A 22,898-nucleotide genomic window follows, 5' to 3' on the forward strand; every position below is an offset into this window, starting at 1 on the left:
ATGCCCCTCTCCCAAACTCTTTAAACAATGTAACTGTAACCTGTCAGTATCACTTTCTCTCCTCTCTATCTCCACTCTTGCTGTTTGCCACATAAGTGCTCACCTAATGGATCACAGTTGCAAGTGTATTTTTAGGTCGCTCTGATATTCTCTGGATTCGCTGCTTGAGATGAGACTGCATTCTCTACTTACTGTTTCTCCAAGGAATCATTAACCTTTGATCTTGAAAAGAGAATAGTAGAAGAGCCTTTTTTCATTTTGTGTACTTAGTTTGTCATCAGGCATTTAATTAGCATTTATAAGTACAGAGCACACATTTCACAATAATGTGTAAATATTATTAAAATACTATGAAGACCACTTCATAAATTGTTAAGTTGGTTTGAAGGTGATAGTGGTGGAAATACTCACCAGATATTGAGATATGGCTGAACCCTGTAGCCTTAGAAATCTGCACTTCTGTTTTATTCAGTTGCTTTGCATTTACTAATTTGCATCTTCTGTGATCTTATTACTGCTATTATTATTACTTAAAATGTCTGGCTTCTTCTATTTAAATGTTGTAAAATGTACTGTGACTCAGAAAGGTTTGGCCTCTTGACTACGGGGAAGTAGCAGGCCTTTGCTACAGCAAGGGAAAGCATAGAGTTTTCTGTTTCTGTAGCAGATGGGTCATAAAATGGGTGGAAAGCAAGTGGCTAAAATGAGTGCAGGGGTGGGGAGTGCCTGGATATCTCATTAAGGGCAAGGGAGCTGGGAGGGGGGGTGGGGGCGGGCAGGGGAGGTGATCTTCAGCCGCCTTTGTATTCCCCCACACTACACAGTCATTAGATCTATGAATGAAGAGGGGGCTCCTTCTGCCAATAACATTCCCCCCCCAAATCTCTGCTACAGAAGAGCCTGATGCTAAATGCACCCTTTTGTATGTAACAATTTTAGTTAGACTAAATCTTTTCACAATGAACTGGATGCTGTTTCATATTCATATATATATATATAGTGGTTATTCTGCTGTGTTCTAGGAGCTTGTTCACTAGCATGTGCAATAGCATTTTTCAGATGTCCACTTCCTAACTCCAAGTGCCTTTTTTATACACGTGATTAAATGAATGGGTCCTGTAACTGCCTTCTTTGTGGGTTTATGATAATTTGTTTTTCAGATCTGAGATCCTGATTTTTTTTTTAAACACAACATTTTACTTTGTGTTCGCTGACATAAAAGGTGATACAGAGAGACAAAGTGGGTGAGGTAGTATATTTTATTGGACCAGCTTCTGTTGGTGAGAGAGAGAGAGAGAGAGAGAGAGACTTTCAAGCCAAAAAGAGCTCTTTTTCAGGGCTTGGAAGCTTATCTCTCTCACCAACAGAAGATGGTCAAATAAAAGCTATCTCACCCACCTTGTATCCTGGGACCTAGATGGCTACAACTACACTGCATACATCAAAAGTGAAAGGCTGTGTAACAGTTGTTCCCTGAAATCATAGGGGAATATGGGTTAGGGGCATGTCTGGTTAAAAGTTGACCTTTAGTCGAGGCAGTATAAATGTCCTAAAGAGTCACAAAGATAGCATAGTGGGCAGCATTAACAGGTAGATGTGGCTGGGGAGGTCAGCAATATTATTTGTTTGGGAAAATCAGCTGGGCTGGTATTCACTGTTTTGTTAAACAGAGAAAAAGCATGCTGAACTGTGGTTGCGTGTGGTGTGGGGTTTTTTTTTTTTTTAAACTACCTTGTTTTGAACTGGTGGGCTAACTTGGTTGATGTTACAGCTGGTTTCAGTAAGATAGAAAGCAGGAGAGTGTGTAGAACAGGCAAATCTTTCTCTCCTGGAAGGACACTGTAAGATTTCTTTACGCTTGTATGGATGTGAATGTATTTTTAAAGAACACTTACGGAAATGAAGTTCTGTTTCAAAATGACATTTTTAAAAAATCACAGTCAACTTTTTAATATTCTAAGATTTTGCTGAGTCCTAAGAAAGTCACAAACACCCTAGCTTTGTGATTCACTGTTTGGGGTGAGGCTTATTAGCATGTACTGTACGGAAACATTTTGCTGACTACTAGTTTGCCTGCAGCTAAAATGAATGATTGTTTTCCTCTTGGTCTGAATGAGTGGTGTGGCGTCTGTGTTACTAAATGTTGGCAAATCGAGTTGATGAATAAAACGCATGCTCAGTTGAGCTGTGCCCTTCTACCTACTTTACTGACAAACATGTGACTGCCTCAGAAATGTGGAAGAGGGGAATGCATGGAGCAGATTATTAAATTGGCTTTGGAGAAGCAGAAGAGAATTTCCCTAAAGGAAAGGGCTTCAAGGAAACTTCTTTTTTTTTTCTTTTTTTTGCTACACAGCCAGTATTCATTGTGAAAGTGCGTTTTAAAAAAATAGTAGTAGTTTTGTTTGGGAAGCTGCAGTTCCTCTCTTTGTGAAGAAGGACTGCTGAACGGGGATTTCCCTACACCCTCCCCCTCCTCCCCCCGCTCCCAGTGCCTCCCCAGTGGTCAACTAGTTACATGCAGTGTTCCCAGTTTAGTCATTGGTTGGAAATTTGAATGGAAATCGAAACATTAATACACATTTTAAAAGCATTTACAGTGTATGATAAAATACTTAAACCTATTATGCTTTTACAGGTACAAAAATTATGAACACAGACTAGCTTCCTCACCCAGCTGTTGTTTTTCCTGACCATGTCAGTGCATTCATTTCGGTGATATTGCCCAACCTAATAATTTCAACTTATGATTTGTAAGCAAGGTCTGAATGAGCTCTCCCCAACCGCTAATGATGAGCAGGGTCAGGGGCTTGCCCCACTCTGCATGGCTCCCGGAAGCAGCGGCATGTCCCTCCTCTGGCTCCCATGCGTAGGGGCAGCTTGGGGGCTCTGCTCCCGCAGCTCCCATTGGCTGGGAACCGCAACCAATGGGAGCTGCAGGGGGTGGCGCCTGCAGACAGGGCAGCATGCAGAGGGGCCTGGCCATGCCTCCCCGCAGGAGCTGGGGGGGGACGGACGGACATGCTGCTGCTTCTGGAAGCTGTTTGAGGTAAGCACCACCTGGAGCTTGCACCACCTGGAGCTTGCACCCCCTCCCATGCCCCGACCCCCTGCCCCAGCCCTGTTCCCTCTCCCGCCCTCTGAACCTGTCTGTCCCAGCCCAGAGCACCCTCCCGCACCCCAACCCCTAATTTTGTGAGCAATTATCATGGGCCACCATGCAATTTCCATACCCAGATGTGACCCTCAGGCCAAAAAGTTTGCCCATCCCTGGTCTAAGTGCTTAGACCTGCTGTAGGATAGCATTTCTGTGGAAGACCTTGCCCAGTCTGCACTAGCTGTGAGGTTCCCCCACTGAGAGCTGAAATCACTGAAAGCTGGGTGGAACCTCAAGAGACCGACTCATAGAGGTCACGGTGGCAGCAGGAGATGACGGCACAGGAGCGGTGGTATGAACAGTGGCACGCTGGACAACAACAGCTGGAGTGAGTGGCAAGCAGCTGGAGGAATGAACAAGGTGCCTTCTCTCTCTCGCCCGCCTGTAGGTGCTAGATGAACTGATGCAAAAGCATCTCTGAACTCTGGATCTGCAAGGACAACAACTATGAGTGAGGTGCAGCGGAGGGAGTAGGGAGGGGTACGTTAAAGGAACATTTGTTTGTTGGACTATGTTTTAGTGACTTTTGCTCCAGAATGCTAGATTTGTGACTAGGGAAATTTATATAAATATACATTTTCTAGTCGGCCAAGATTTTTAAAATGCATTATTTGTCAAGGTTATTATCTCACATTGTCGCTATCTCGAGAGGCCATTATCTTGGGAAGTTTCTGTACAAAACATTATTATATTATAATTACTTTTTACATAAGAACGACCATACTGGGTCAGACCATTGGCCCAGTATCCTGTCTTTTGACATTGGCCAATGCTAAGTGCTTCAAAGGAAATGAAAAGAATAGAGCAATTATCAAGTGATCCATCCCCTGTGTTCCACTCTCAGCTTCTGGAGAACAGAGGCTAGGGACACTCAGAGCATGGTGTTGCATCCCTACCCATCCTGCTAATAGCCTTTGATGGACCTATCCTCCATGAACGTATCTAGTTCTTTTTTTGAACCCTGTTATAGTTTTGGCCTTCACAACATCCCCTGGCAAAAAGTTCCATGGGTTGACTGTGTGCTGTATGAAGAAATACTTTCTTTTGTTTGTTTTAAACCTGCTGCCTATTAATTTCATTGGGTGACCCCTAGTTCTTAAGTTATGTGAAGTAGCAAATAATATTTCCTTACTCACTTTCTCATCAGTCAAGATTTTATTGACCTCTATCATATCCCCTCTTGGTTGTCTCTTTTCCAAGCTGAAAAGTCCCAATCTTATTAATCTCTCCTCATGTGGAAGCTGTTCCATATCCCTAGTCATTTTAGTTGCCTTTATCTGTGACTTTTCCAACTCCAATACCTCTATTTTGAAATGGGGCGACCAGAACTGGACACAGTATTCAAGATGTTGGCATACCATGGATTTATATAGTAAAAGTGGAGGAGCTTGGTTTGCCAGACTGATCAGCAAACCAATGCTGACAACCTATGTGAAAAGACTGCAAAATACCAAGCCTCTGGACTTCATAGACATGCAGAAAACCTTATAAACCAGTCACTGTCAAAGCCGATTTAGAAGTACTTAATGAGGCTGTTAAGAATGCCGGAGAGACAACACAGTTTATGCAAACAAACATGGCTGGCTCATCCTACTTCCTATTTAAGCAAGAGATACCACACACTACAAACTGGGGACCAATGTTAAGTGCATCGTCACTTGTTAATTCTGAAGTTGGACATTGATTCTGACTAAGACCAGCAAATGCTCGCTGTCTTTCTTCAAGAAACTTAACTGGCTGATTAGAAGCGTGTGGTGCAACAGTGAAAGACTCAGCCGTTGAAAAAGTGAAGACCTCTCTCACCACATTCAGAAAATGTTCATACACGGCTGATGATGGGCGTCAAGTATTAAGTCATTGCGTACGTTATCTTGATGTCAGTGGTAGGCCAGTCGATGCATTTCTAGATGTTCAGGTTATAGAAGGCACATCGGCTGTATCTGTGACAACCCACATCTTAGAAGAGTTAAATGCTTGTAAACTGAACCCCAAACGGATGGCTGCTTGTGCATTTGATGGAGCTGCAAACTTCTCTGGAAGACATAGTGGAGTACAAGCTTTGCTCAGAGAAAAGTGTAATCCTAATCTCTCCTGTACACACAGCAGAGGCCATCTATTCCAACTGACACTAGTCAAGATGCAGAATCTTCAAAAGTCATTAAAAAAAGCCATACATTTAATGTGTGTTATGGTTTTTTTTTTCCAGCAAGAGTCCAAAAGGACTGAACGTCTTGGAAAAAATAGAAGATACACTAGGACTGAAGTTCGAATGAGTCCAACCTGAGAGAACCTGCTGGCTTTCTAATGAGCAATCTTTGGCTGTTGTCTTAAAATTACTGCAACCATTATTATTGACTTTGGAAAGCATCTACCAAGATGGGATGGATCGAAGTAGTGAGGCTGGTTAACTACTTTTGTTACTAAGTTCAGAGAAGGCTATTGCTATTCTCTCTCATAAGTCTACTGTTGAAAGCACTTGAGTTATTAAATAAGGCCATCCAGGCATCTGGTGCAACAGTAGTAGATCTTTGTCCAGCAATAGAAGCTACACTTATATAAATCGGAGAGAGAGTCATTGAAAACATACTGTAAGAAGCAAAGACTGCAGTTCAGAAGTTGACTGACTAAGGCATTTATATTGCCTACTTCAGTAAAGAGGACAAGAAGTGTTTGTTAAGACAGCTGAAGAAGTACACAGACTTGATTCTTACAAATCTACAACAGCAACTTCTGGATTCTACTAAATCTCTGTCTAGCTTTTACAGATGCCTGTCTTATAAAACACCAACAGTTGAGTGGAGTGAGGCAGTACCACCAATGGGGCTGCTATGTGATCAGGACAGAACAGAGAATTTGAACACAGAGTGGAATATCATACAACAAACGAATGAAGATTTGATTTCAACTTCTTCTTTATCATCACTAGTGGTTCGACCCAATCTTTTTGCTACGTTTCCTGTGATGAAAGAAGTAGGAATTCATCTCTTGCTACTCCCAGTCACAACAGCTATAGTTGAGCATTCTTTTTCCTCATTGAGTAGAATTTTGTGCTCTGAAAAGAGGCACCTTCTGCCTAATCATGAGCATATCATGAAGGACCGAAATACCAGACACATGAGAAGCCACCAAAGATGAACGCACTACATTTGAGAAGTTCAAATTACAACAAGAAACCAAGAAAGATGTAGATGTAGTGCTTCATAGTAGGCTTGAGTAGCTAACTTTAATTTGTGTGATGATTTTGAAACATGAGTTAAATCTAATAAAAATGGTCGTGAAATATTTTTCAGTTTTTATTATCGTGCCATACAGCCCACTTTCGCCCTATGGTCGCACCCCATGTCAGCTATCACCCTCTCCCCCCCGCCCTGCATATTCAAATGCGCCCCCCCCTCCCCTTTTTCAATTCCTGGGGAAAATGCTGTTGGTGAAGGAAAACTATTGCCATGAGATTTTCCAGGTCTCTAGGGGTGTAGTAATCTAAGCAACAGACACTCCTTGTTTTCAGGGCTCATACTGATGAAGTGATTCTCATTGCATCACTTTTTTTCTTAAATCTGAGCCTTTGGAGAGGCTAGGTTATTTTTTCCATGGGAGCTAATGTGTCTGTGTATTTGAGACATTCAGATTAAAAATGTTTATTACCTAATCCCTTTATATTAAAACTAAAATCTTTTAAAATGAATATATCTTTCACTGTTGATGCTGTTTGATTTACTGGTTGTAAATCTCTTAGCTTAGATAATGGAAAAAGCATAGTTGATTTCACTTTGAGATTCTCATGCACTAGCCTAGTGGTCCTCAACCTGTTCAACCATAAATCAGCCCATACTTTCTACTCTTTTTAGTCTAACGATTTCTACCTTCTATCTTGTAATGCTCAAGGAGTCTTCTTTAGAATAAGAAATAAGGGTTGCTCAGATAGCTTTAACCGCATTGCACTCATTAATGTGCTGATGAATTCACATGACTAACTCCTGCTGAAAATATGACACTGAATGTTAAAATATTCTAGTTTCTGGAGTTCTCAATAATGAGTTTTGTAGGATATAGGAAAAAAAATGGGGGAGAGGGTCTTTAGTTTATGATTTGGCTGCAAATTTGTTTTCTCTATAAAGTCAGATCTGTGTGGAGGGTTCTGCCAGTTGAGGTGAATGTTCTAAGTACCTTTCTGTTCTAAGCACCTGAAAGAGCTAACACTGTATCTCTGTATATAGTTAAACAGAGAAAAGTTTCTTACTGCTTGCTCTATACTATTTTCTGAATATAATTTGATTAACCCATTATGCTGTTCCACCTGTATTCTAAGGGTATATATACAATTAGACACCTGCAGTTGGCACGAGCCAGCTGACTTGGGGTCGTGGGAATCAGGCTAATGGACTGTTTAACTGCAGTGTAGATGTTCAGGCTTGGGCTGCAGCCCAAGCTCTGGGACTCTCCCATCTCTCAGGGTCCTAGCACCTGGCACCAAACATGTACACCTCAATTAAACAGCCCCTTAGCACAAGTCCTTTGACCTGAGTCAGCTGGCACGGGCCAGCCACCTGTTTTTAATTGCAGTGCAAACATACGCTACCTCCATTCTGCAGATATACACACCATTTGGTTCATTTTACCAGTGGAAAAACCTAATATAATTGGGAGAAGATAAGACTCCTATTTATAGGCTCATAAATTAAGGCCAGAAAGGGAACATTAGATCATCTACTGAGATTTCCTCTATTGCACAGGCCATCTGTCTGAAATAGGCCATATGGAATTGGGTCGTACTGCACATAATTGCAGCCCACTTCATGATATCTCCCAAAAACATTGTGAAATTGAGCAAGCCAGGGATGTTTCACTGGAAATGGAGTAGCTTCTGGACCAATAGTTCCTCTGCGGTAGTAAAATCAGATTTGTTTTAACTTTTTTCTTTTGGCAGAACACTTTCTGAAAATGGCAGAAGCCCATCAAGCAGTAGCATTTCAATTTACAGTAACTCCAGATGGGATCGACCTGCGAATGAGCCATGAGGCTCTCAGACAGATCTATCTTTCTGGTCTCCATTCCTGGAAAAAGAAGTTCATCAGATTCAAGGTAATGAGTTCCTGTAGATTTGAATGCATAATCAAAATCTATTTGGTATTTTTAAAACTTGCTTGGATTTTGCGTGAGTAGAATTAAATATTGATGTAGCTATGGAAAATGATAATCATTCATCCTGATTTAATCAGTCTTTTTATTCTAACAGGCTGATTTTGTTCTCAGTTGTAAGTGCAAACATTGAGTTATGCTGAAGAATTTAGCAGTGAGTGATATTTTGTGGAAACAGTAAAATAGCTATATGAGGGCTAACATTGAGGCATTTTTATTGCCCTTTTATGTATGAGGCCCAGGTGCTGTTCTAAATTTTACTCCTAAGGGAATTCCGTGCCAAAAATTTAAAATTCTCTGTATTTTATTTGTCTATATAACACTACATAATCACACGAGTTTCAATTATTTTGGTAATTTATTTCAAATACCTGTCAGCAAGTATGTCTGTACCAATACAGACGACAAAAGAGATTCCCTCAGGGGTAGAGTTAATGAAACCCTACGACAACCCAGTTCCTGTTTCTCTGTTATGCTTTAGTTGGCCACCTCAGTCTGGGTGTGTCACGTGTGCCAACTGGGCACATCTTGGGGGTTAACTCTGCCCCTCTGGTCTCAGACACCCACACCCTCTACTTCCCAGAGCCCAGCTGCATGGCATACCCCAGCCCAGACACCTGTACACTCCAGAGCAGAGCTCCATGATTGCCCCCCCTGCAGCCCAGACACCCAGCCCCCTTTCCCGTCCAGGGATCCAGAGAGAGAAACAGCCTGATGTTGAGTCCCAGGCTTGTACAGAGTTTCCTGGACGATGCCTCCTTCCTTCAGGATGTGCTGGGAACCGCAGCTGCTGGGAACCCTCCAGCACCGCCTTTCCTTCCTCCTTCCCCCTGGCAGTGTCCTGTATTTGTGAGCTGGAGAGCTGGGCTCTGCTGGCTCCAGCAGTCCCTAATGGTGGCCAGCAGCTCTGCAGCACCATTCTGCGTTGGGAAATGAAATTCTGCACAGAACATTAATTCTGTGCAAATTCTGCATTGCACAGTGGTGCAGAATTCCCCCAGGAGTAAAATTAAATAAATCTGATGGTAGGGTTCTTCTTTCGCTCTTCAGTTAACAATAGTCCAAAACCCAGAAGTAGCATAACATGGGTTGTCACATTTGGTGATCATATTGTTAATGAGAAGACCAGGAGTGAACTAACATAGTGTTTAAATTAGAGTAGGTAATCATTTCAGATTGAGAAAAATTTGTCACTCTTGGTTAAACAAAATTTTGGCTCTTCTAGGCCCCAGTCTTCCAAACATGTATGCTTCTCATTACTTACAGAGAAGTCTCACTGAATTATTCCCCTGTCTAAATTATTCACATACATAAGAATTTACAGTAAAACCCTGATTGTGCATACTTTCTGTTAAAAGTAAGTTTCCAAGTCATCAAAACAAATATTCATGAAAACATGGTGACTTTTGAAGATTCTGATGTTACATAAATGTGTTCTAGTAAATTAAACTAAGAAATAGATAGTGGCTCTCCGATGCATGGAACACTTAAGTCAAATCTGGGTTTTACATTAAATTCTAAATATTGGGGTCTAGATTGCTGTGAATTCAGTGAGCTTTTTTCCGAATGTCTGTTTTTACATTATGCTTATTTATGCATTATTACTATTAGTGTTGACAGATTGTAGTCTGACATAACTGTATGTGAAATATTGAAATTACTTTTTAAAATAGTTTTATTATAAATATAAAAGTATACTTGGGATTCTTATACAACTGTGTGAAGAGAACGGTTTTTTAATTATATAGAAAACTTAGCTGTGTTTTTAGAATCCAAATTGATAAACGGTTGCTGCCTCACTGAGCATTTGTTTTTGAGAGGCCAGTTTCAGATGTAGTGGATATTCCATTAAAGAGTTACTTCTGCTAAAGAGGTCCATTCATTTCAGCCTCTCTTTAGCAGTCTTCCCCAATGCAAAGCGCGGCCCCTGCTGGCACTGCTTCACGCTTGCACAAGGCTTGCCGTTTGGGAGGGCAAATGTATGTATATTTGATATATAACTGAGAGTCTCTAAGCTCATTTCATGCATCATCTTGATATAACAGCTTCTGAATCGCAATTTCTTCTTCCTCCCAATCTAGTCATCTCATCTGTGTCCATCTTCTTGTTCTGAGTTAGATGTGTATTTGAAAGAAAAATATTGGATACTAATGTTAGCGTCCTCTTAAAAGCTGTTTGTATAATTAAGAATTTTTTTTTTGTATTGTGAAATAAATGACTTTCATATGGGAAGGCTAAGTAAGGGATTCTGTTTTTCCAGAATGGAATTATCACAGGCGTGTATCCTGCTAGCCCATCCAGTTGGTTTATTGTAGTAGTGGGGGTGATGTCAACAATGTATGCCAGAATTGATCCTTCTTTAGGAATAATAGCTAAAATCAACCGGACCCTGGATACAACGTAAGTAAACTAGTACCTGTTTCCTCTGAGTGAGTGAATCAGGTTTTTTTATGCAAACCAGCATTTCTCTTGTCAGACAGATGTCTAATCTAATAGACTTTCACATACCGAGTTTTAAATTGAAGAACTAAATTATCATAATGTGCAAGTCACCATTTGATATTACCACTCATTTTATTAGCATGAGTATTATCTGAGGAGTACAACTGACAGCATTTCATCCGACGAGAACAGACAGCACAGGTGTTGTGGACAGGACTGAAGTACGTTAACAGAACCTGCAAAGAGGAATCTTGTACAACCCTGCCCTACAGTGTGCCTGGCTTAGGCAACGTACCTCTGAGTGCTAGGTTCATTCACAATTTTAAGAAAATAAAAAAATAAGTGAAGATTTCTCAGTGGGATGTTTCACCTGCAGACTGACCTGTGTATCAGGACACTATATCCATGTCTCTGTTTAGGTATGAAGTACAGTTGACTACAAAATGTTGCCATGATTCTGTTTATACTGTAGAAATTGATGTAAACCTTCTTTGGCTTGTTCAGCTATGTAAGTATTAGGCTACTCATAGCCAGAGCTGTTTGGAAGCATCAGTAAATACTGTAAGCTCAGTCCTCCAACGTCATGCAGAAGCTTTTGAGCATGAGTTTAGGCCTCTTATCCTTTATTGCTTTAGAAAGCTATTGCGTGTATGTCACTAGCTGGATTGGAGATATAACTTCAGTTAGTATTTTCAGAAGACCACCAAGTGTTTCAAATGTGGTTGGGAGTATGTGTATGATAAACTGCACTTTTGACACTATATATTTAAAGAAAAGAATTCTCATCGTGCCAAGCTTGGATGGGCATATTGTTTTATGAATTCGACATATATTCAACACACACAAGATATAAACACTAAAGTCTTTTCTGTGGTATTTTTCACCCCCAACGTTCCTTGTCCGAGGAGGAATAGTACAGACCACAGCCAAGCAAAGCACTGGTAGACATGAGGCAAGCTTTCTACAGCGTCTTCTGCTAAGTTAGTCTTGTGCAGGATGGGACCCACACAATCCTGACTTGCAACATACTTCTCTTCTGGCTCTGGGCCTTTCTTAGTAGTGGCAGAGTATGTGGTAGTTTTCTGATGTGCACAAATGAGCAAGGATGAAACCACAAACTCTTTTGTTCTTGTGACTGAAGGAAGGAATTTGTTCTCTTATAGAGTTATAAGGCTAATCGGTCAAATCAGTTAGTGCTACCTTTCTGTCAGTTACTACCATTTTAACACACTTTTCTGCATATTTTGTGTATGCAATCACTGAGGAATCTGGGTGAATTATGTTAAATCATGTTGGACCTTTTCTAGTGATTTACAAGTGTAAATCCAGGGTGAATGAGAATAGAATTTATCCTCTTCTCTTCTCTATTCCTACAGCAGGATGAGAGGAAGTGTGTGGGAAAAGATGCTATTAATACTTTAATATTTAAGCTCCCTTTTTAATAGTCATTTTTAAGGATTTATTATTTTGTTTGGAGAATTGATGCCCCAGAGAAAATTTTGATCCATACTTTTTATCTCTCTCAATTGAAAAAAGTGGACTTAGCATGTGGAAAGAGACTAGCTTGGCAATGGCCTCAAAAGGTGAAGTCAGTTTATCCACACTCTAGGTACTGCATTGACAGCAGAAGTACAAGTTGCATCACAGCACCCTCCAGTGTGTCTCACCTCTGAGCAGGAAGCATCACTTGTATGGAGTGAGAAACTTCCCTTTGCCATTCAGCCACTCTCCTCTTTGAGTTTGCCTAGATTAGTAAAAGATTTAACCACAGTAGTTTCCTTTGTGTAAATGCAGGTTAACATCTTTTACCCCAATTTCTGTTGCTCAAGGTCAACCCTATGATGAAGCCTAGGACTTACACCAGTGAGGAATTAGGCATATTGGAGCTTCTGCGCACACACCTTATTCCTCCCCATCCTAATCATCCCCTGCCTCCAGAATACCCCTTACATGTGTGCACACAACTGCTCTTATGTGGGGTTGTTGGCAAAGGAGGTGGCAGAACTATCCCAATACAGTTTGCCTGTGCCAGAGGAATTCACCGCCACACAATGGAGAATGACTTTAATGGATCAAAGAACCCTCTAATTCTCCCAGAAATTTGTTGGTGAAAGGTTAGCTATAGGACCTCTATATAGAGCTTGATGTAGCTAGTCACTGGGAACAAGCAGGGCTCATGTTATCACTTTTGTTGTTTGTTTTACCTCTTCTGACATTAATTGACATACACTGACTTTTATTTTAAATAGTGGTTATATGTCCAACCAAACGCAGAACATTGTGAGTGGGATGCTTTTTGGCACTGGGCTGTGGGTAGCCCTTATTATGACAATGCGATACTCACTGAAGATGCTGCTTTCTTATCATGGATGGATTTTTGCTGAACATGGCAAATTTTCCACAGCAACCAGGATTTGGATGGTAAGGAAATTTTGTCTGTTTCTGTTTTAATTGTGGCACTGATAGGATATCTTAAATATCATTTGATTTTGTTTTGTGTGTCATTAAGCTCTTAAAAGCCAACTCTTTAGTTATTTTTCAGTTTTCTTTGTCTCATTCATTCATAATGTTTGGTATGCATTGGAATGTCCTTGTACAGTGCTGTTTTCTCTCCCAGTGTCTTTGGTTGCTGTCATCCACTTGGCACCCGGGTTGTTGGTGAAACTGTTCAGGTAGTCCTTGGAGAAGGAAGAGCACTTGTATAATTTGCCTATTCACCCAAAGCGGGGGATCAAATATATTGCCTACAGCCACCTCTTCTTTAGTAGGGAAGTACAACTCAGAGATTACAGGTCCCAGCATGCAATGCTGCATCTTCTACAGAATGATCTGAGCTAATTGCTTAGTGCAGGATGGAGCACCGAATTTTGGGGATTGTAGTCCCTGCAGTGTGACATCTGTTATAGTTGAGAAGCACTGTAATCTACTCCATTTAAAGTAAAATAGTTACAGCTCTCTGGGTCCTGGCAACATGGTCTTTCAGCTGGGTAGAACTTGGATGCTCTTGACCCAAAACAACTGCAACTTTTGAAAGACCAGGGATGTGCCTGATGAATAGAGAAAGAGTTGCTAAGGAACAGCAACACAGAAGATAAAACCTGTTAAGCAGTCTAAAACAATAAAGCTCCCTTTTACTGTTCCCCTATGATCCACCTTTTTATTGATGTTTGGTTTCATTTCATTTACTTTTCTCTCAAATTGATTTCCAGATAGTTGAATGTATGGGCCGTTAGCCATTTTATGGTAAACGTACAGTTTTCTATAGCTATTTTGGTCTACAGTAAATATGTGTTTGTTTTGAACTTTATTTTGCATTGAAATAAAACATCATCTTTTCAAAGTATATAGCACTTTTATGTTCAAAGCATGTTGAAAACACAAAAGCACAAAATGCTTTGTGAGGTTAGGTGTTTTTTTACCCATTTTACAGATATGGGGGGAACTGAGGCAGAGACACCTAATGATTCACCCAAGATAGCAAAAGAAGCCCAGTGTCAAACCCACGATAAGATCTGAGTTCTGTCTCCCAGTACTGATCATGACTCTGTGGAAAAGAATCTATTTAAGAAGCTATCATATGCCTCAAATGATGTGTTTAGAGAGATCTGGTTGCATGCAGGTGAATGCTTTTTGGGGAGGGGATTTGCTGTTAATCACACTCAGTTATGTCCTTGTTTTGCGCTTGGTTGTATTAAAAAAAAAAAGTGTGAGAGTCCGATTAAAATACACGTGATGATACCCCTTATTCACCGCATCCTCCAAGTTTACTACAGTGTGGGATTAACATGTAGTGGCTGTGTTATGGAGGATGTTCAGTAGGCCTGTAGAATGATATGTTAAAATAGTTCTAAGGTGAATATGTATCTGTTTTAAATGAATTTTTTTATAGTTCCCCCAGATATGGTATTGAGAGCCTGCTGATATGAATTTGTACAGTGCAGGTGCTGAATGGTAAGGCACAGTGCACTCTGTCAGAATTGCTTGTCATTGTCACTGGCGGAGTTTTCAGCATGTCCTACTAAATGGATATTTTAAGCTGTTAATCTTCCCTTATAATGCTAAGCTTGAGCAGTGTGAACTGTAATGCTAATTATCACGTCTTGCTGCTTGCATTATATTTCTGGGTACTGTTGGAAAGCTGTTTCTCTTCATGGTTTTAAAAGTCTCTCTCTCTCTCTCTCTATAAAGGAGTGAACCCAGTGTTGCCTCTCAAGACTGACAAATCAGAACTAGTTAGTTGGTATTCTCTTTTGGAACTACAAAGTCCCTCAGAAGTTTTTTCTGATATCTAACATAGCTGGTTTACTAATTTCCAGTGGTAGTGATGGTATTACTTCCCTCATAAACATTTCTGACCTTCATAGCTTTTTACGTCTTTATTATCTCTCTTTGGTATTCCATGATTTTTTTTTTTTGGACCTGTTTCCCATTTTATTTCTTAGCTGTTCCCTTGATTAAGAGCATTCAGAGATGTGGTTAGTAGGAATTTACTGATCTTTGTTCAGAAATAGTCACCTGATTGGAAAACTGGACTGTCTGTTCACCCATAGTCCAAACTGCTTTGCAAGGGACTGGAAACTTGTAACACGTTTGCTTAGAGGTTTTTTTTTTTTAAGGAAATTTATTATTTTTAATTCGTGTAGCAGTACTAGGAAGTAAACTTGTAGTTGTAGTTTAATATTTATTCCATAGACAGAAAGGAGAAATGTTGTGTCTGTTGTGAAGGCAAAACCCATTAGAAAGAGATCATTGCTATATCTGGATGTGAAATAAGAGAAGTTAACTGTGTAGAATAAATCACTTACATTCTTTTTGACAAATCATTTGAGAAGTATCCAAATTGCCCTAGAATGTCTTAACTGTTAACAAGCTTACTGTAAGGAAAAAAAGAGCTACATAGAAGTGAATATTGTTATTGCCATCAGGTGAGCAAGTATCCTCCTTGTCATGGGAGAATTTGCACCTGGTATGGTTCAAATATTCTGAAGCCAAATTGTGTCGTCGCGCCCCCCCCCCCCCCCCGGTGAAAGGAGCAGAAAGCAACCTCCTGGTGAAAATCTCCATGACCATCGCCATTCCCCCTGTGAAAACGGTGGGGCTTCCTCACAAATCTTACAGATCCCTGAGAGGACATGGCGAACCATGTAGAGATCCTGTGCTCCAGATGACCACCTTGGATCTTTTCTAGCAGTCATGCCACCTGTGGAGGCCCTCAAGGGTACAGGGTGGGGTGACACTGAAAGGCCGAATTGGCAGGTAGTGATTGATCTATCGGGGATCGATTTATCGCGTCTAGTGTAGACGCGATAAATCAATCCCCGATCGCTCTGCCGTTGACTCCGGAACTCCACCAGGGCGAGAGGCGGCAGCGGAGTCGACGGGGGAGCGGCGGCCATTGATCTCATGCCGCGAGGATGCGAAGTAAGTGATTCTAAGTCGATTTAAGATACGTCGACTTCAGCTACGCTATTCTCGTAGCTGAAGTTGCGTATCTTAGATCAATCCCACCCCCTAGTGTAGACCGGGCCAAAGGGTAGTATCTCTGATCACAGAAAAAACTGAGTTTTCTCTGTAAGTTCTGTAGGGTCAGAGAGGGAATTAATTGAATTGCCCTTCTGTGCCCACCGAGTAGTTGCCCCCACCATCGAGGATGGTGAACCGCACAGAGAAGGCTCCACTGGGTTCTTGGGTATGGGTGCAGGGAGAACAGAACTAAGACTGAGTTTCCCTTTTATGTTGGAAGTGGCGTGATCCATATCAAGTGGGACTCCTCCATGTGTGAATATAAGAGGTGGCATGTTCTGTCCTTTTGATTTATAGTAGTGTAGATCCCGTGTATGTGATCAGTGCTCAGGACTTGCAATAGGTGGAAGGGTTCCGAAGAAGAAAGTGGGAAAGAAATGCTCAGTCTTAATAATGAGATGCAAAGTGTGTTGCCTTCTTACTGTAATTGGTGACTTTCTTAAGGCACTTGAAAGCCCTACGTACACTAAGACTTGGCTATTAACACTGGCATCCTCATACTTATTTTCATTGCATGTTTAGAAACTGTGCTATGGATTTGCTGGGCCAGTGGTTTCTGTTTAGGAATGTATTTTTTTGGGGGAAAAACACTGTCTAAGTTAGATTTTTATATCAGGCTAAAACTGTGTAGGAAAATGGTTCTCAAAGATAGTTACAATATTTAATTTTTTAAAACATGGTTGTAGCTAACTAGTGTTCTTATTCTACCATGGGCCTTAACCCAGTGATGGAATAGGTTCTGAGACACCATGTAGATACAAGTTCGATTTTCAGTCTTGCCAATCCTCTAGTCTTCAAAGATGTAAACATATTCAGAAAAACACTTTACAGAGAACTTTTATGGTCTACATCATAGACATTTTCCCTGTCAAAGGCCTTTAGGTTGGGAACAGAGGCATTTACCAGGCCTTTACCATTCAACAGAGGCAGTGTGTCCTAGTGGCTAGAACACTAGATTGGAAAACTGAGGCACAAAGGTCAAGTGACTTTCTCAAGGTCACTCATCAGGCTGGTGGCTAGGCTGGGGACCCAGGTCTCCTGAGTTCCAAAGTGCACTATGGGGATAATGTTTACCTCTTTATAAAGTGTTTTAAGATCTACTGATGAAAAGCCAGGGTATTATTAATTTTCATCTCACACATACTTTGCAGTCATTTTGAATGTAATAGATTGTTTGTTTGGTTTTTTTTATTTCAGAGGCTGGTAAAGCTTTTCTCTGGTTGTAAACCAATGTTGTACAGCTTTCAGACATCTCTGCCACGACTGCCGGTCCCAGCTGTAGAAAACACTGTCAACAGGGTGTGTTGTTGGAGGAGCTGAATTAACTTTTTCACAATTTGATTGTCGTAATGGTTTTCAGTGTCTTTTATATGATAAATGTACTGAAGTGGTTAATGCTATTAACATTCCAATCCCTCCAGTTTTAGTATCAGATTAACAGTTAATGTATCAATTAAAATAAAGACTATGACAGACCAAGGGTAATTCAGAGTTAAAGACTGACCCTTTTTCCTTTAATCTTTATCTTTGGGCCCAGGCTCTCAGTGGATAAATGCATGATATTACATGCCTTGTCAGTTGGTACAGCAGCACACAATGGAGTGTGATTTACTGGGATAGAGCCCTTGATATCCCTTGCTTTCATTATCCATGTTATGTATTCTTGATGTTACTTAAGTATAGTGCTCCTGTTATAATAGGCTTTGTATTAGGAATTCCTTTAGGCAAGACTCCAACTAGTTTTAGGTTTATTTTGATTCTTGCAGGTAAAGAGTCTCTGCTGGCCTTAGGCAAACTAACTATATATGAAAATTAACAGGCAACAAAAATAGTTATAGCAGTTAAGTCTATCCCCTGTAACTAAAAAATATATCTAAAATGGCTCAAAATTAAGGAAATACTTAATTCATAATATAAAATATCTCACCTACTAAAAGGAAAATCACCTTTCCAAAAATTCTGTGCTAATAGATGTGCTTTCATTTATGATTTGGTAGCAAGTAGTTAGTAGACGGGGTAGGGGTGGGAAGAGAGTACCATATTTGAAGGGGGGGGAAATGAGCTCATATCTTTCAAGATGTATGTTCTCAATTATTTTTTACTAACACCTGTTACAGCTGAAACCCTGTAAACCGACTTTAGAATACTTCCCTTTGTTTATTAAGTTCTTTGTGAATAAATGACAATAAGCTCTGGTGAAAGCTGTGGCACTGACATGAATTTTTTTTGTGTTTATTCTAGTATCTGGATTCAGTTCAGCCACTTATGAATGATGAACAGTTCAAAAGAATGGAGGGTCTTGCCAAAAATTTTGCATTTAATCTTGGACCAAAACTACAGTGGTATTTGAAACTGAAATCCTGGTGGGCCACAAACTATGTAAGCAGATGACGCAACGGCTCTTATGAAATCACATAGTTTAACTCTGTCCCCTCGTGCATTTTTTCCTGATTTTAATACATGCTTTTTCAATTTTCAATCTTCTGTAATTTTAAAGGAAGTCCAAAACCAAAATTACTAAAAATGCCTTGCACTTACATCTTTAATGTCTTTCATATCCATTAATTCTTACAGTGCTTCTGTGTAGTAGGTGAGTATATGTACAGATGAACACCAGAGTTACGAACTGAGCAGTCCACCACACACCTCATTTGGAACTGGAAGTACGCAATCAGGCAGCAGCAGAGACCCCCCCCCCCCAAAAAAAAAGTGCAAATGCAATACAGTACTGTGTTAAATGTAAAGTACTAAAAAAATAAAGGGAAAGCAGCATTTGTCTTCTGCATAGTAAAGTTTCAAAGCTGTATTAAGTCAATGTTCAGTTGTAAACTTTGAAAGAACCATAACATTTTGTTCAGAGTTAAAAACATTTCAGTTAACGAACAACCTCCGTTCCCGAGGTGTTCGTAACTCTGAGGTTCTACTGTATTGATATCCCCATTTTCTAAGTGGAGAAATTGAGACAATGGTTAAATAACTTGCTCAGTGTGGCACAGTGAGTAAGTTATTTAACCAAGTGGCAGAGCGACAAGTAGAACTTAAGAATTCCTGTCTTATTACTCTAGACCAGGCTTCCTGTCTGTCATTGAACAGGACTCAAAACCTACTCACTGCTATATTTGCTTATTAAATTAACTTGCAACTTCTCCACCTGGTCGGTCTGGGATCCAGGGAGTGGAAAGGCAGTGTGGTTTAGAGCCACCTTTTCCTCCCGCTGTCCTCAGCTGCACTGGGTATGAACTTAATGCAAATGTGAATCTGTCCAATTATGTGTACGTGTTAGAGAGGAAAACAAAGCTGTAGCCACCAGGATGGGTGGGTGTGGGGGGGGTGTGCAGGTGGGGTGCGGGGAGAAAGTGGGCACACACCTTACTGGCCTGTTATCTAAATCTTAGCTATACATGGTAGCTTGAACAAGCTTACACAGTCCCTAGAGCAACCCTACCATAGGATGAATAATATTTCAGAAGCTTTATTATGATGCATATTATAAGGACACTTTAGAAATACTGTCTGAAGAGGAGATTGCTTCAAAAATTGCTTACCTGAGAGTTAAGGCTGAATTTCTGACCTTAGTTTCATGGGTCCTTGTGGCTCTCTTTCCCCCAAACAGTGACACTTCAGCATTCAGAATTAATTAAAAAAAAAAAATAAACAAAGCATTTCCTTCTGCCTGGTGTGTAATATTACCCAGTGTTATGGAGCCACTACAGTAGAGGACCATAAGCTATTGAGAGCAGAGATACAGGCTAACGAGTTTATGCTAAATTTTGTTCTCTTCATTCTGTAGGTTAGCGACTGGTGGGAAGAATATATCTATCTGAGAGGACGTGGGCCAATTATGGTTAATAGTAATTACTATGCAATGGTAAGTAAATCTTCTAAACCTTTTTATAGAAACATTCCTCCTTAGGATTCCTGTTATCTTTTGTTTAATACTTCGTTTCTGAACTCCATTACTGCGCTGATATAATCTGTGCTTTCTTCCAGCTGGCATAGTCTTCACATAATATATTACAAAAGCACTGATGTCTTTTAATATGGAAATGTTCATAATAAATTCAGTTCCTCTGTCTTTAGCCCTGCTTTATTAGATAGGACTCTACTTCAGATTTAAAAGTTCAAAGAGTATTATTACTTCCTGTAGAGTCTACTAATTATTTACTGTGACAAGCATTGCCTCTTGGCTCATAAATGCCTATGACTGATACTAATGAGCGTTCCCTGTTGCCCACCCACTAGGATTTCTGTGAGGGGGAATCCAAGTCTCTGTGCTCTGGATCCCTGGGGGTGTGTTTAAGCTTCGACACTTCTGATAGCAAGGGAAGCCGTTCTTCTGTCACTGTAGTAAATCCACCTCTCTAAGCGGAAGTAGCTAGGTCAGCTGAAGCATTCTTCCATTCAACTAGCAGTGTCTACACCAGGGGTGGGCAAACTTTTTGGCCTGAGGGCCACATCTGGGTGGGGAAATTGCATGCAGGGCCATGAATGTAGGGCTGGGGCAGGGAGTTGGGGTACGGGAGGGAGTGCAGAGTGTGGGAGGGGGTGCGGTGTGCAGGAAGAGGTTCAGGGCAAGGGGTTGGGGTGCAAGAGGGGTGTGGGGTTTACGAGGGGGCTCAGGGCAGGGGTTTGGGTTGCAGGAGGGGTTCAGGGTGAGGGCTCTGGACCGGCTCCACTTATTTGAGCGGCTCCGGGGTGGCAGCGGCGCGCAGTGGGGCTTAGGCAGGTCCCTGCATGCCCTGGCCCCGTGCAGCACCGCTCCCAGAAGCGGCTGGCAGCACGGCCCCTGGGGAAGGGCGGGCAGAGGGCTCCACAAACTGCCCTCGCCTGCAGGCACCACTCCCCCACAGCTCCCGTTGGCTGCCGTTCCCAGCCAGTGGGAGCTGCAGGGGGCGGTGCCTGCAAGCGAGGGCAGCACACGGAGCCCTCTGCCCCCCCATTCACCCTCTCCCCCCAGGGCTGCAGGGACGTGGCGCTGGCCGCTTCCAGGAGTGGTGCGGGGTCCGCATCGCCACAGGGGTGGTAATCCCGTGGGCCGTAGTTTGCCCACCCCTAGTCTACACTGAGGCTTAGTTCAGCTTAACTGTGTCTCTTAATGGTGTCAGATTTTAGGTGTAGATCAAGCCACAGGCACTGATGACAGCAGTTTTTCATAATACAGCTTCACGTCAGTCGGAATTTGTAAGTTGTACAGACATAGCCCCAATTCATCACAGCTCCATATACTACTTAATCCACAAGCATGTTGTTATACTGGATGCTGCTTTAAATTCTTGAATACGTACATGCTGGAAATAAAAATATATGAACTTCTGTTATCAGAAAACAAGCACTAGCTGCCACCAGGCTTCCCTATCTCCCTGATTTGATATGAATTAAGGTTTTTAGTATTGCACTTCTGTTGCAAGTGTGATGCCTGGTCTACACCTAAAATGGAGGCTGGCCTAGCTATGTTGCTCAGGAATGTGAAAAATTCACACTCCTGAGAGAGGCAGTTAAATTGACCTAAGCCCTAGTATAGACGCTGCTAAGTCAATGGAAGAATTCTTCCATCAGCCTAACTTCCACCTCTAGAAGGGGGTGGATTTACTACAGCCATGGAAACCCCATGTCCTGTTGCTGCAGCAAGTGTCCACACTACAGTGCTGACAGTGGCGTAGCTACAGCTGTGCTGCAGTAGTGCTTGTACTGTAGACCTAGCCTAAGTAAGCTGTTTGATACACTAGATTTCAGTCAACAAGCCTTCGATCTGATGCCATTTGAGGAGCAGGTACTGCTATTATTTTGTGACTTTTTAAGAAAACATTTTTAAAGTAGAAAAGGAGGACTTGTGGCACCTTAGAGACTAACAAATTTGAGCATATTTAAAGTAGGAAGTTGTTAAGTGCACTCTGGCTAGTGACTTGGCCAGTTTCCCTACATGAAAGCCTTTTCTGTAAGACACTGGAATTAATTATGGGGAAAATTGTGTTTTGACTAATGCATGATTAATGAACTCCGTTTGCTGAATGGAGTTTGGCAATTATAGTATCTATATTAACTTACCTTTCTTCTATCTTCAGGACTTTCTGTATGTTGTTCCCACTTCCCTGCAGGCAGCTAGAGCAGGTAATGTTATCCATGCCACCCTGCTCTACAGGAAAAAACTGGACAGACAGGAAATCAAGCCAGTATGTAAATCCATTTCAGTAGTTTCTAATTTCTTCAAATTTACTTTTTAACAAATCAGCCTCCATTTTGAAAAGTAACAGAGGAGAGAAGTAGTGCCTTATGTTAAGGTACAGTGTATGTAACTCTAGCTAATGTGTGGCCGCAAACCCATTGTGGTTGCTAGTTAAACTCCACTCATGTTGGACCTTCTGTTTAAAAAGATGTAGACCTCTGCCATGGAAGTTAAAGGAAAACTTCCTTTTGCTACAGTAGTGTTTGAAATGAATTTTGCTGTGGGCTGCACTCCACTGGAGGGCAAAATAGTCACATTACACTTGAGTATTCTGTCTAGTAGAAGGCAATGATACACATACATGTTAATTAGTATGATAATATATTCAAATGCAGAACCCTGTAGGAAGATGCAATTATGGTTTTTCTGAAGGCAAGTTTTAAGGTTTGTGCAATAGGATTTTAATGGACAAAA

General features: G+C 41.2%; 1 protein-coding gene and 1 long non-coding RNA gene across 6 annotated transcripts in view; one reads left to right on the top strand and one right to left on the bottom strand.

Annotated features, from left to right (window-relative positions):
* CPT1A (carnitine palmitoyltransferase 1A) overlaps positions 1-22,898 on the top strand; it is an 89,775-nt gene that overhangs the window by 35,665 nt on the left and 31,212 nt on the right. For 3 of the 4 annotated variants that reach the window (XM_073347046.1, XM_073347044.1, XM_073347047.1), the window contains exons 2-8: positions 8,085-8,239; positions 10,557-10,696; positions 12,988-13,159; positions 17,459-17,560; positions 18,503-18,640; positions 20,052-20,129; positions 22,324-22,431. In XM_073347046.1, the coding sequence (XP_073203147.1) occupies positions 8,099-8,239; positions 10,557-10,696; positions 12,988-13,159; positions 17,459-17,560; positions 18,503-18,640; positions 20,052-20,129; positions 22,324-22,431 (879 nt within the window). In that variant the 5' untranslated portion in view covers positions 8,085-8,098. Of the gene's footprint in view, positions 1-3,545; positions 3,638-8,084; positions 8,240-10,556; positions 10,697-12,987; positions 13,160-17,458; positions 17,561-18,502; positions 18,641-20,051; positions 20,130-22,323; positions 22,432-22,898 lie in introns of all 4 variants that reach the window. The other variant, XM_073347045.1, reaches the window with a different exon arrangement.
* Positions 10,367-22,898, bottom strand: part of LOC140912534 (uncharacterized) — a 45,711-nt gene continuing 33,179 nt past the window's right edge. Inside the window, exons 3-5 of one of the 2 annotated variants that reach the window (XR_012159305.1) lie at positions 22,307-22,407; positions 19,807-19,879; positions 10,367-10,405 (exon numbers count right to left, since the gene is read on the bottom strand). This is a non-coding gene — a long non-coding RNA (uncharacterized lncRNA). Of the gene's footprint in view, positions 10,406-10,851; positions 13,786-19,806; positions 19,880-22,306; positions 22,408-22,898 lie in introns of those variants that run through there. The other variant, XR_012159306.1, reaches the window with a different exon arrangement.

This window comes from Lepidochelys kempii, chromosome 6 (genome assembly GCF_965140265.1).
Source record: "Lepidochelys kempii isolate rLepKem1 chromosome 6, rLepKem1.hap2, whole genome shotgun sequence".
Lineage (NCBI taxonomy): Eukaryota > Metazoa > Chordata > Testudines > Cheloniidae > Lepidochelys > Lepidochelys kempii.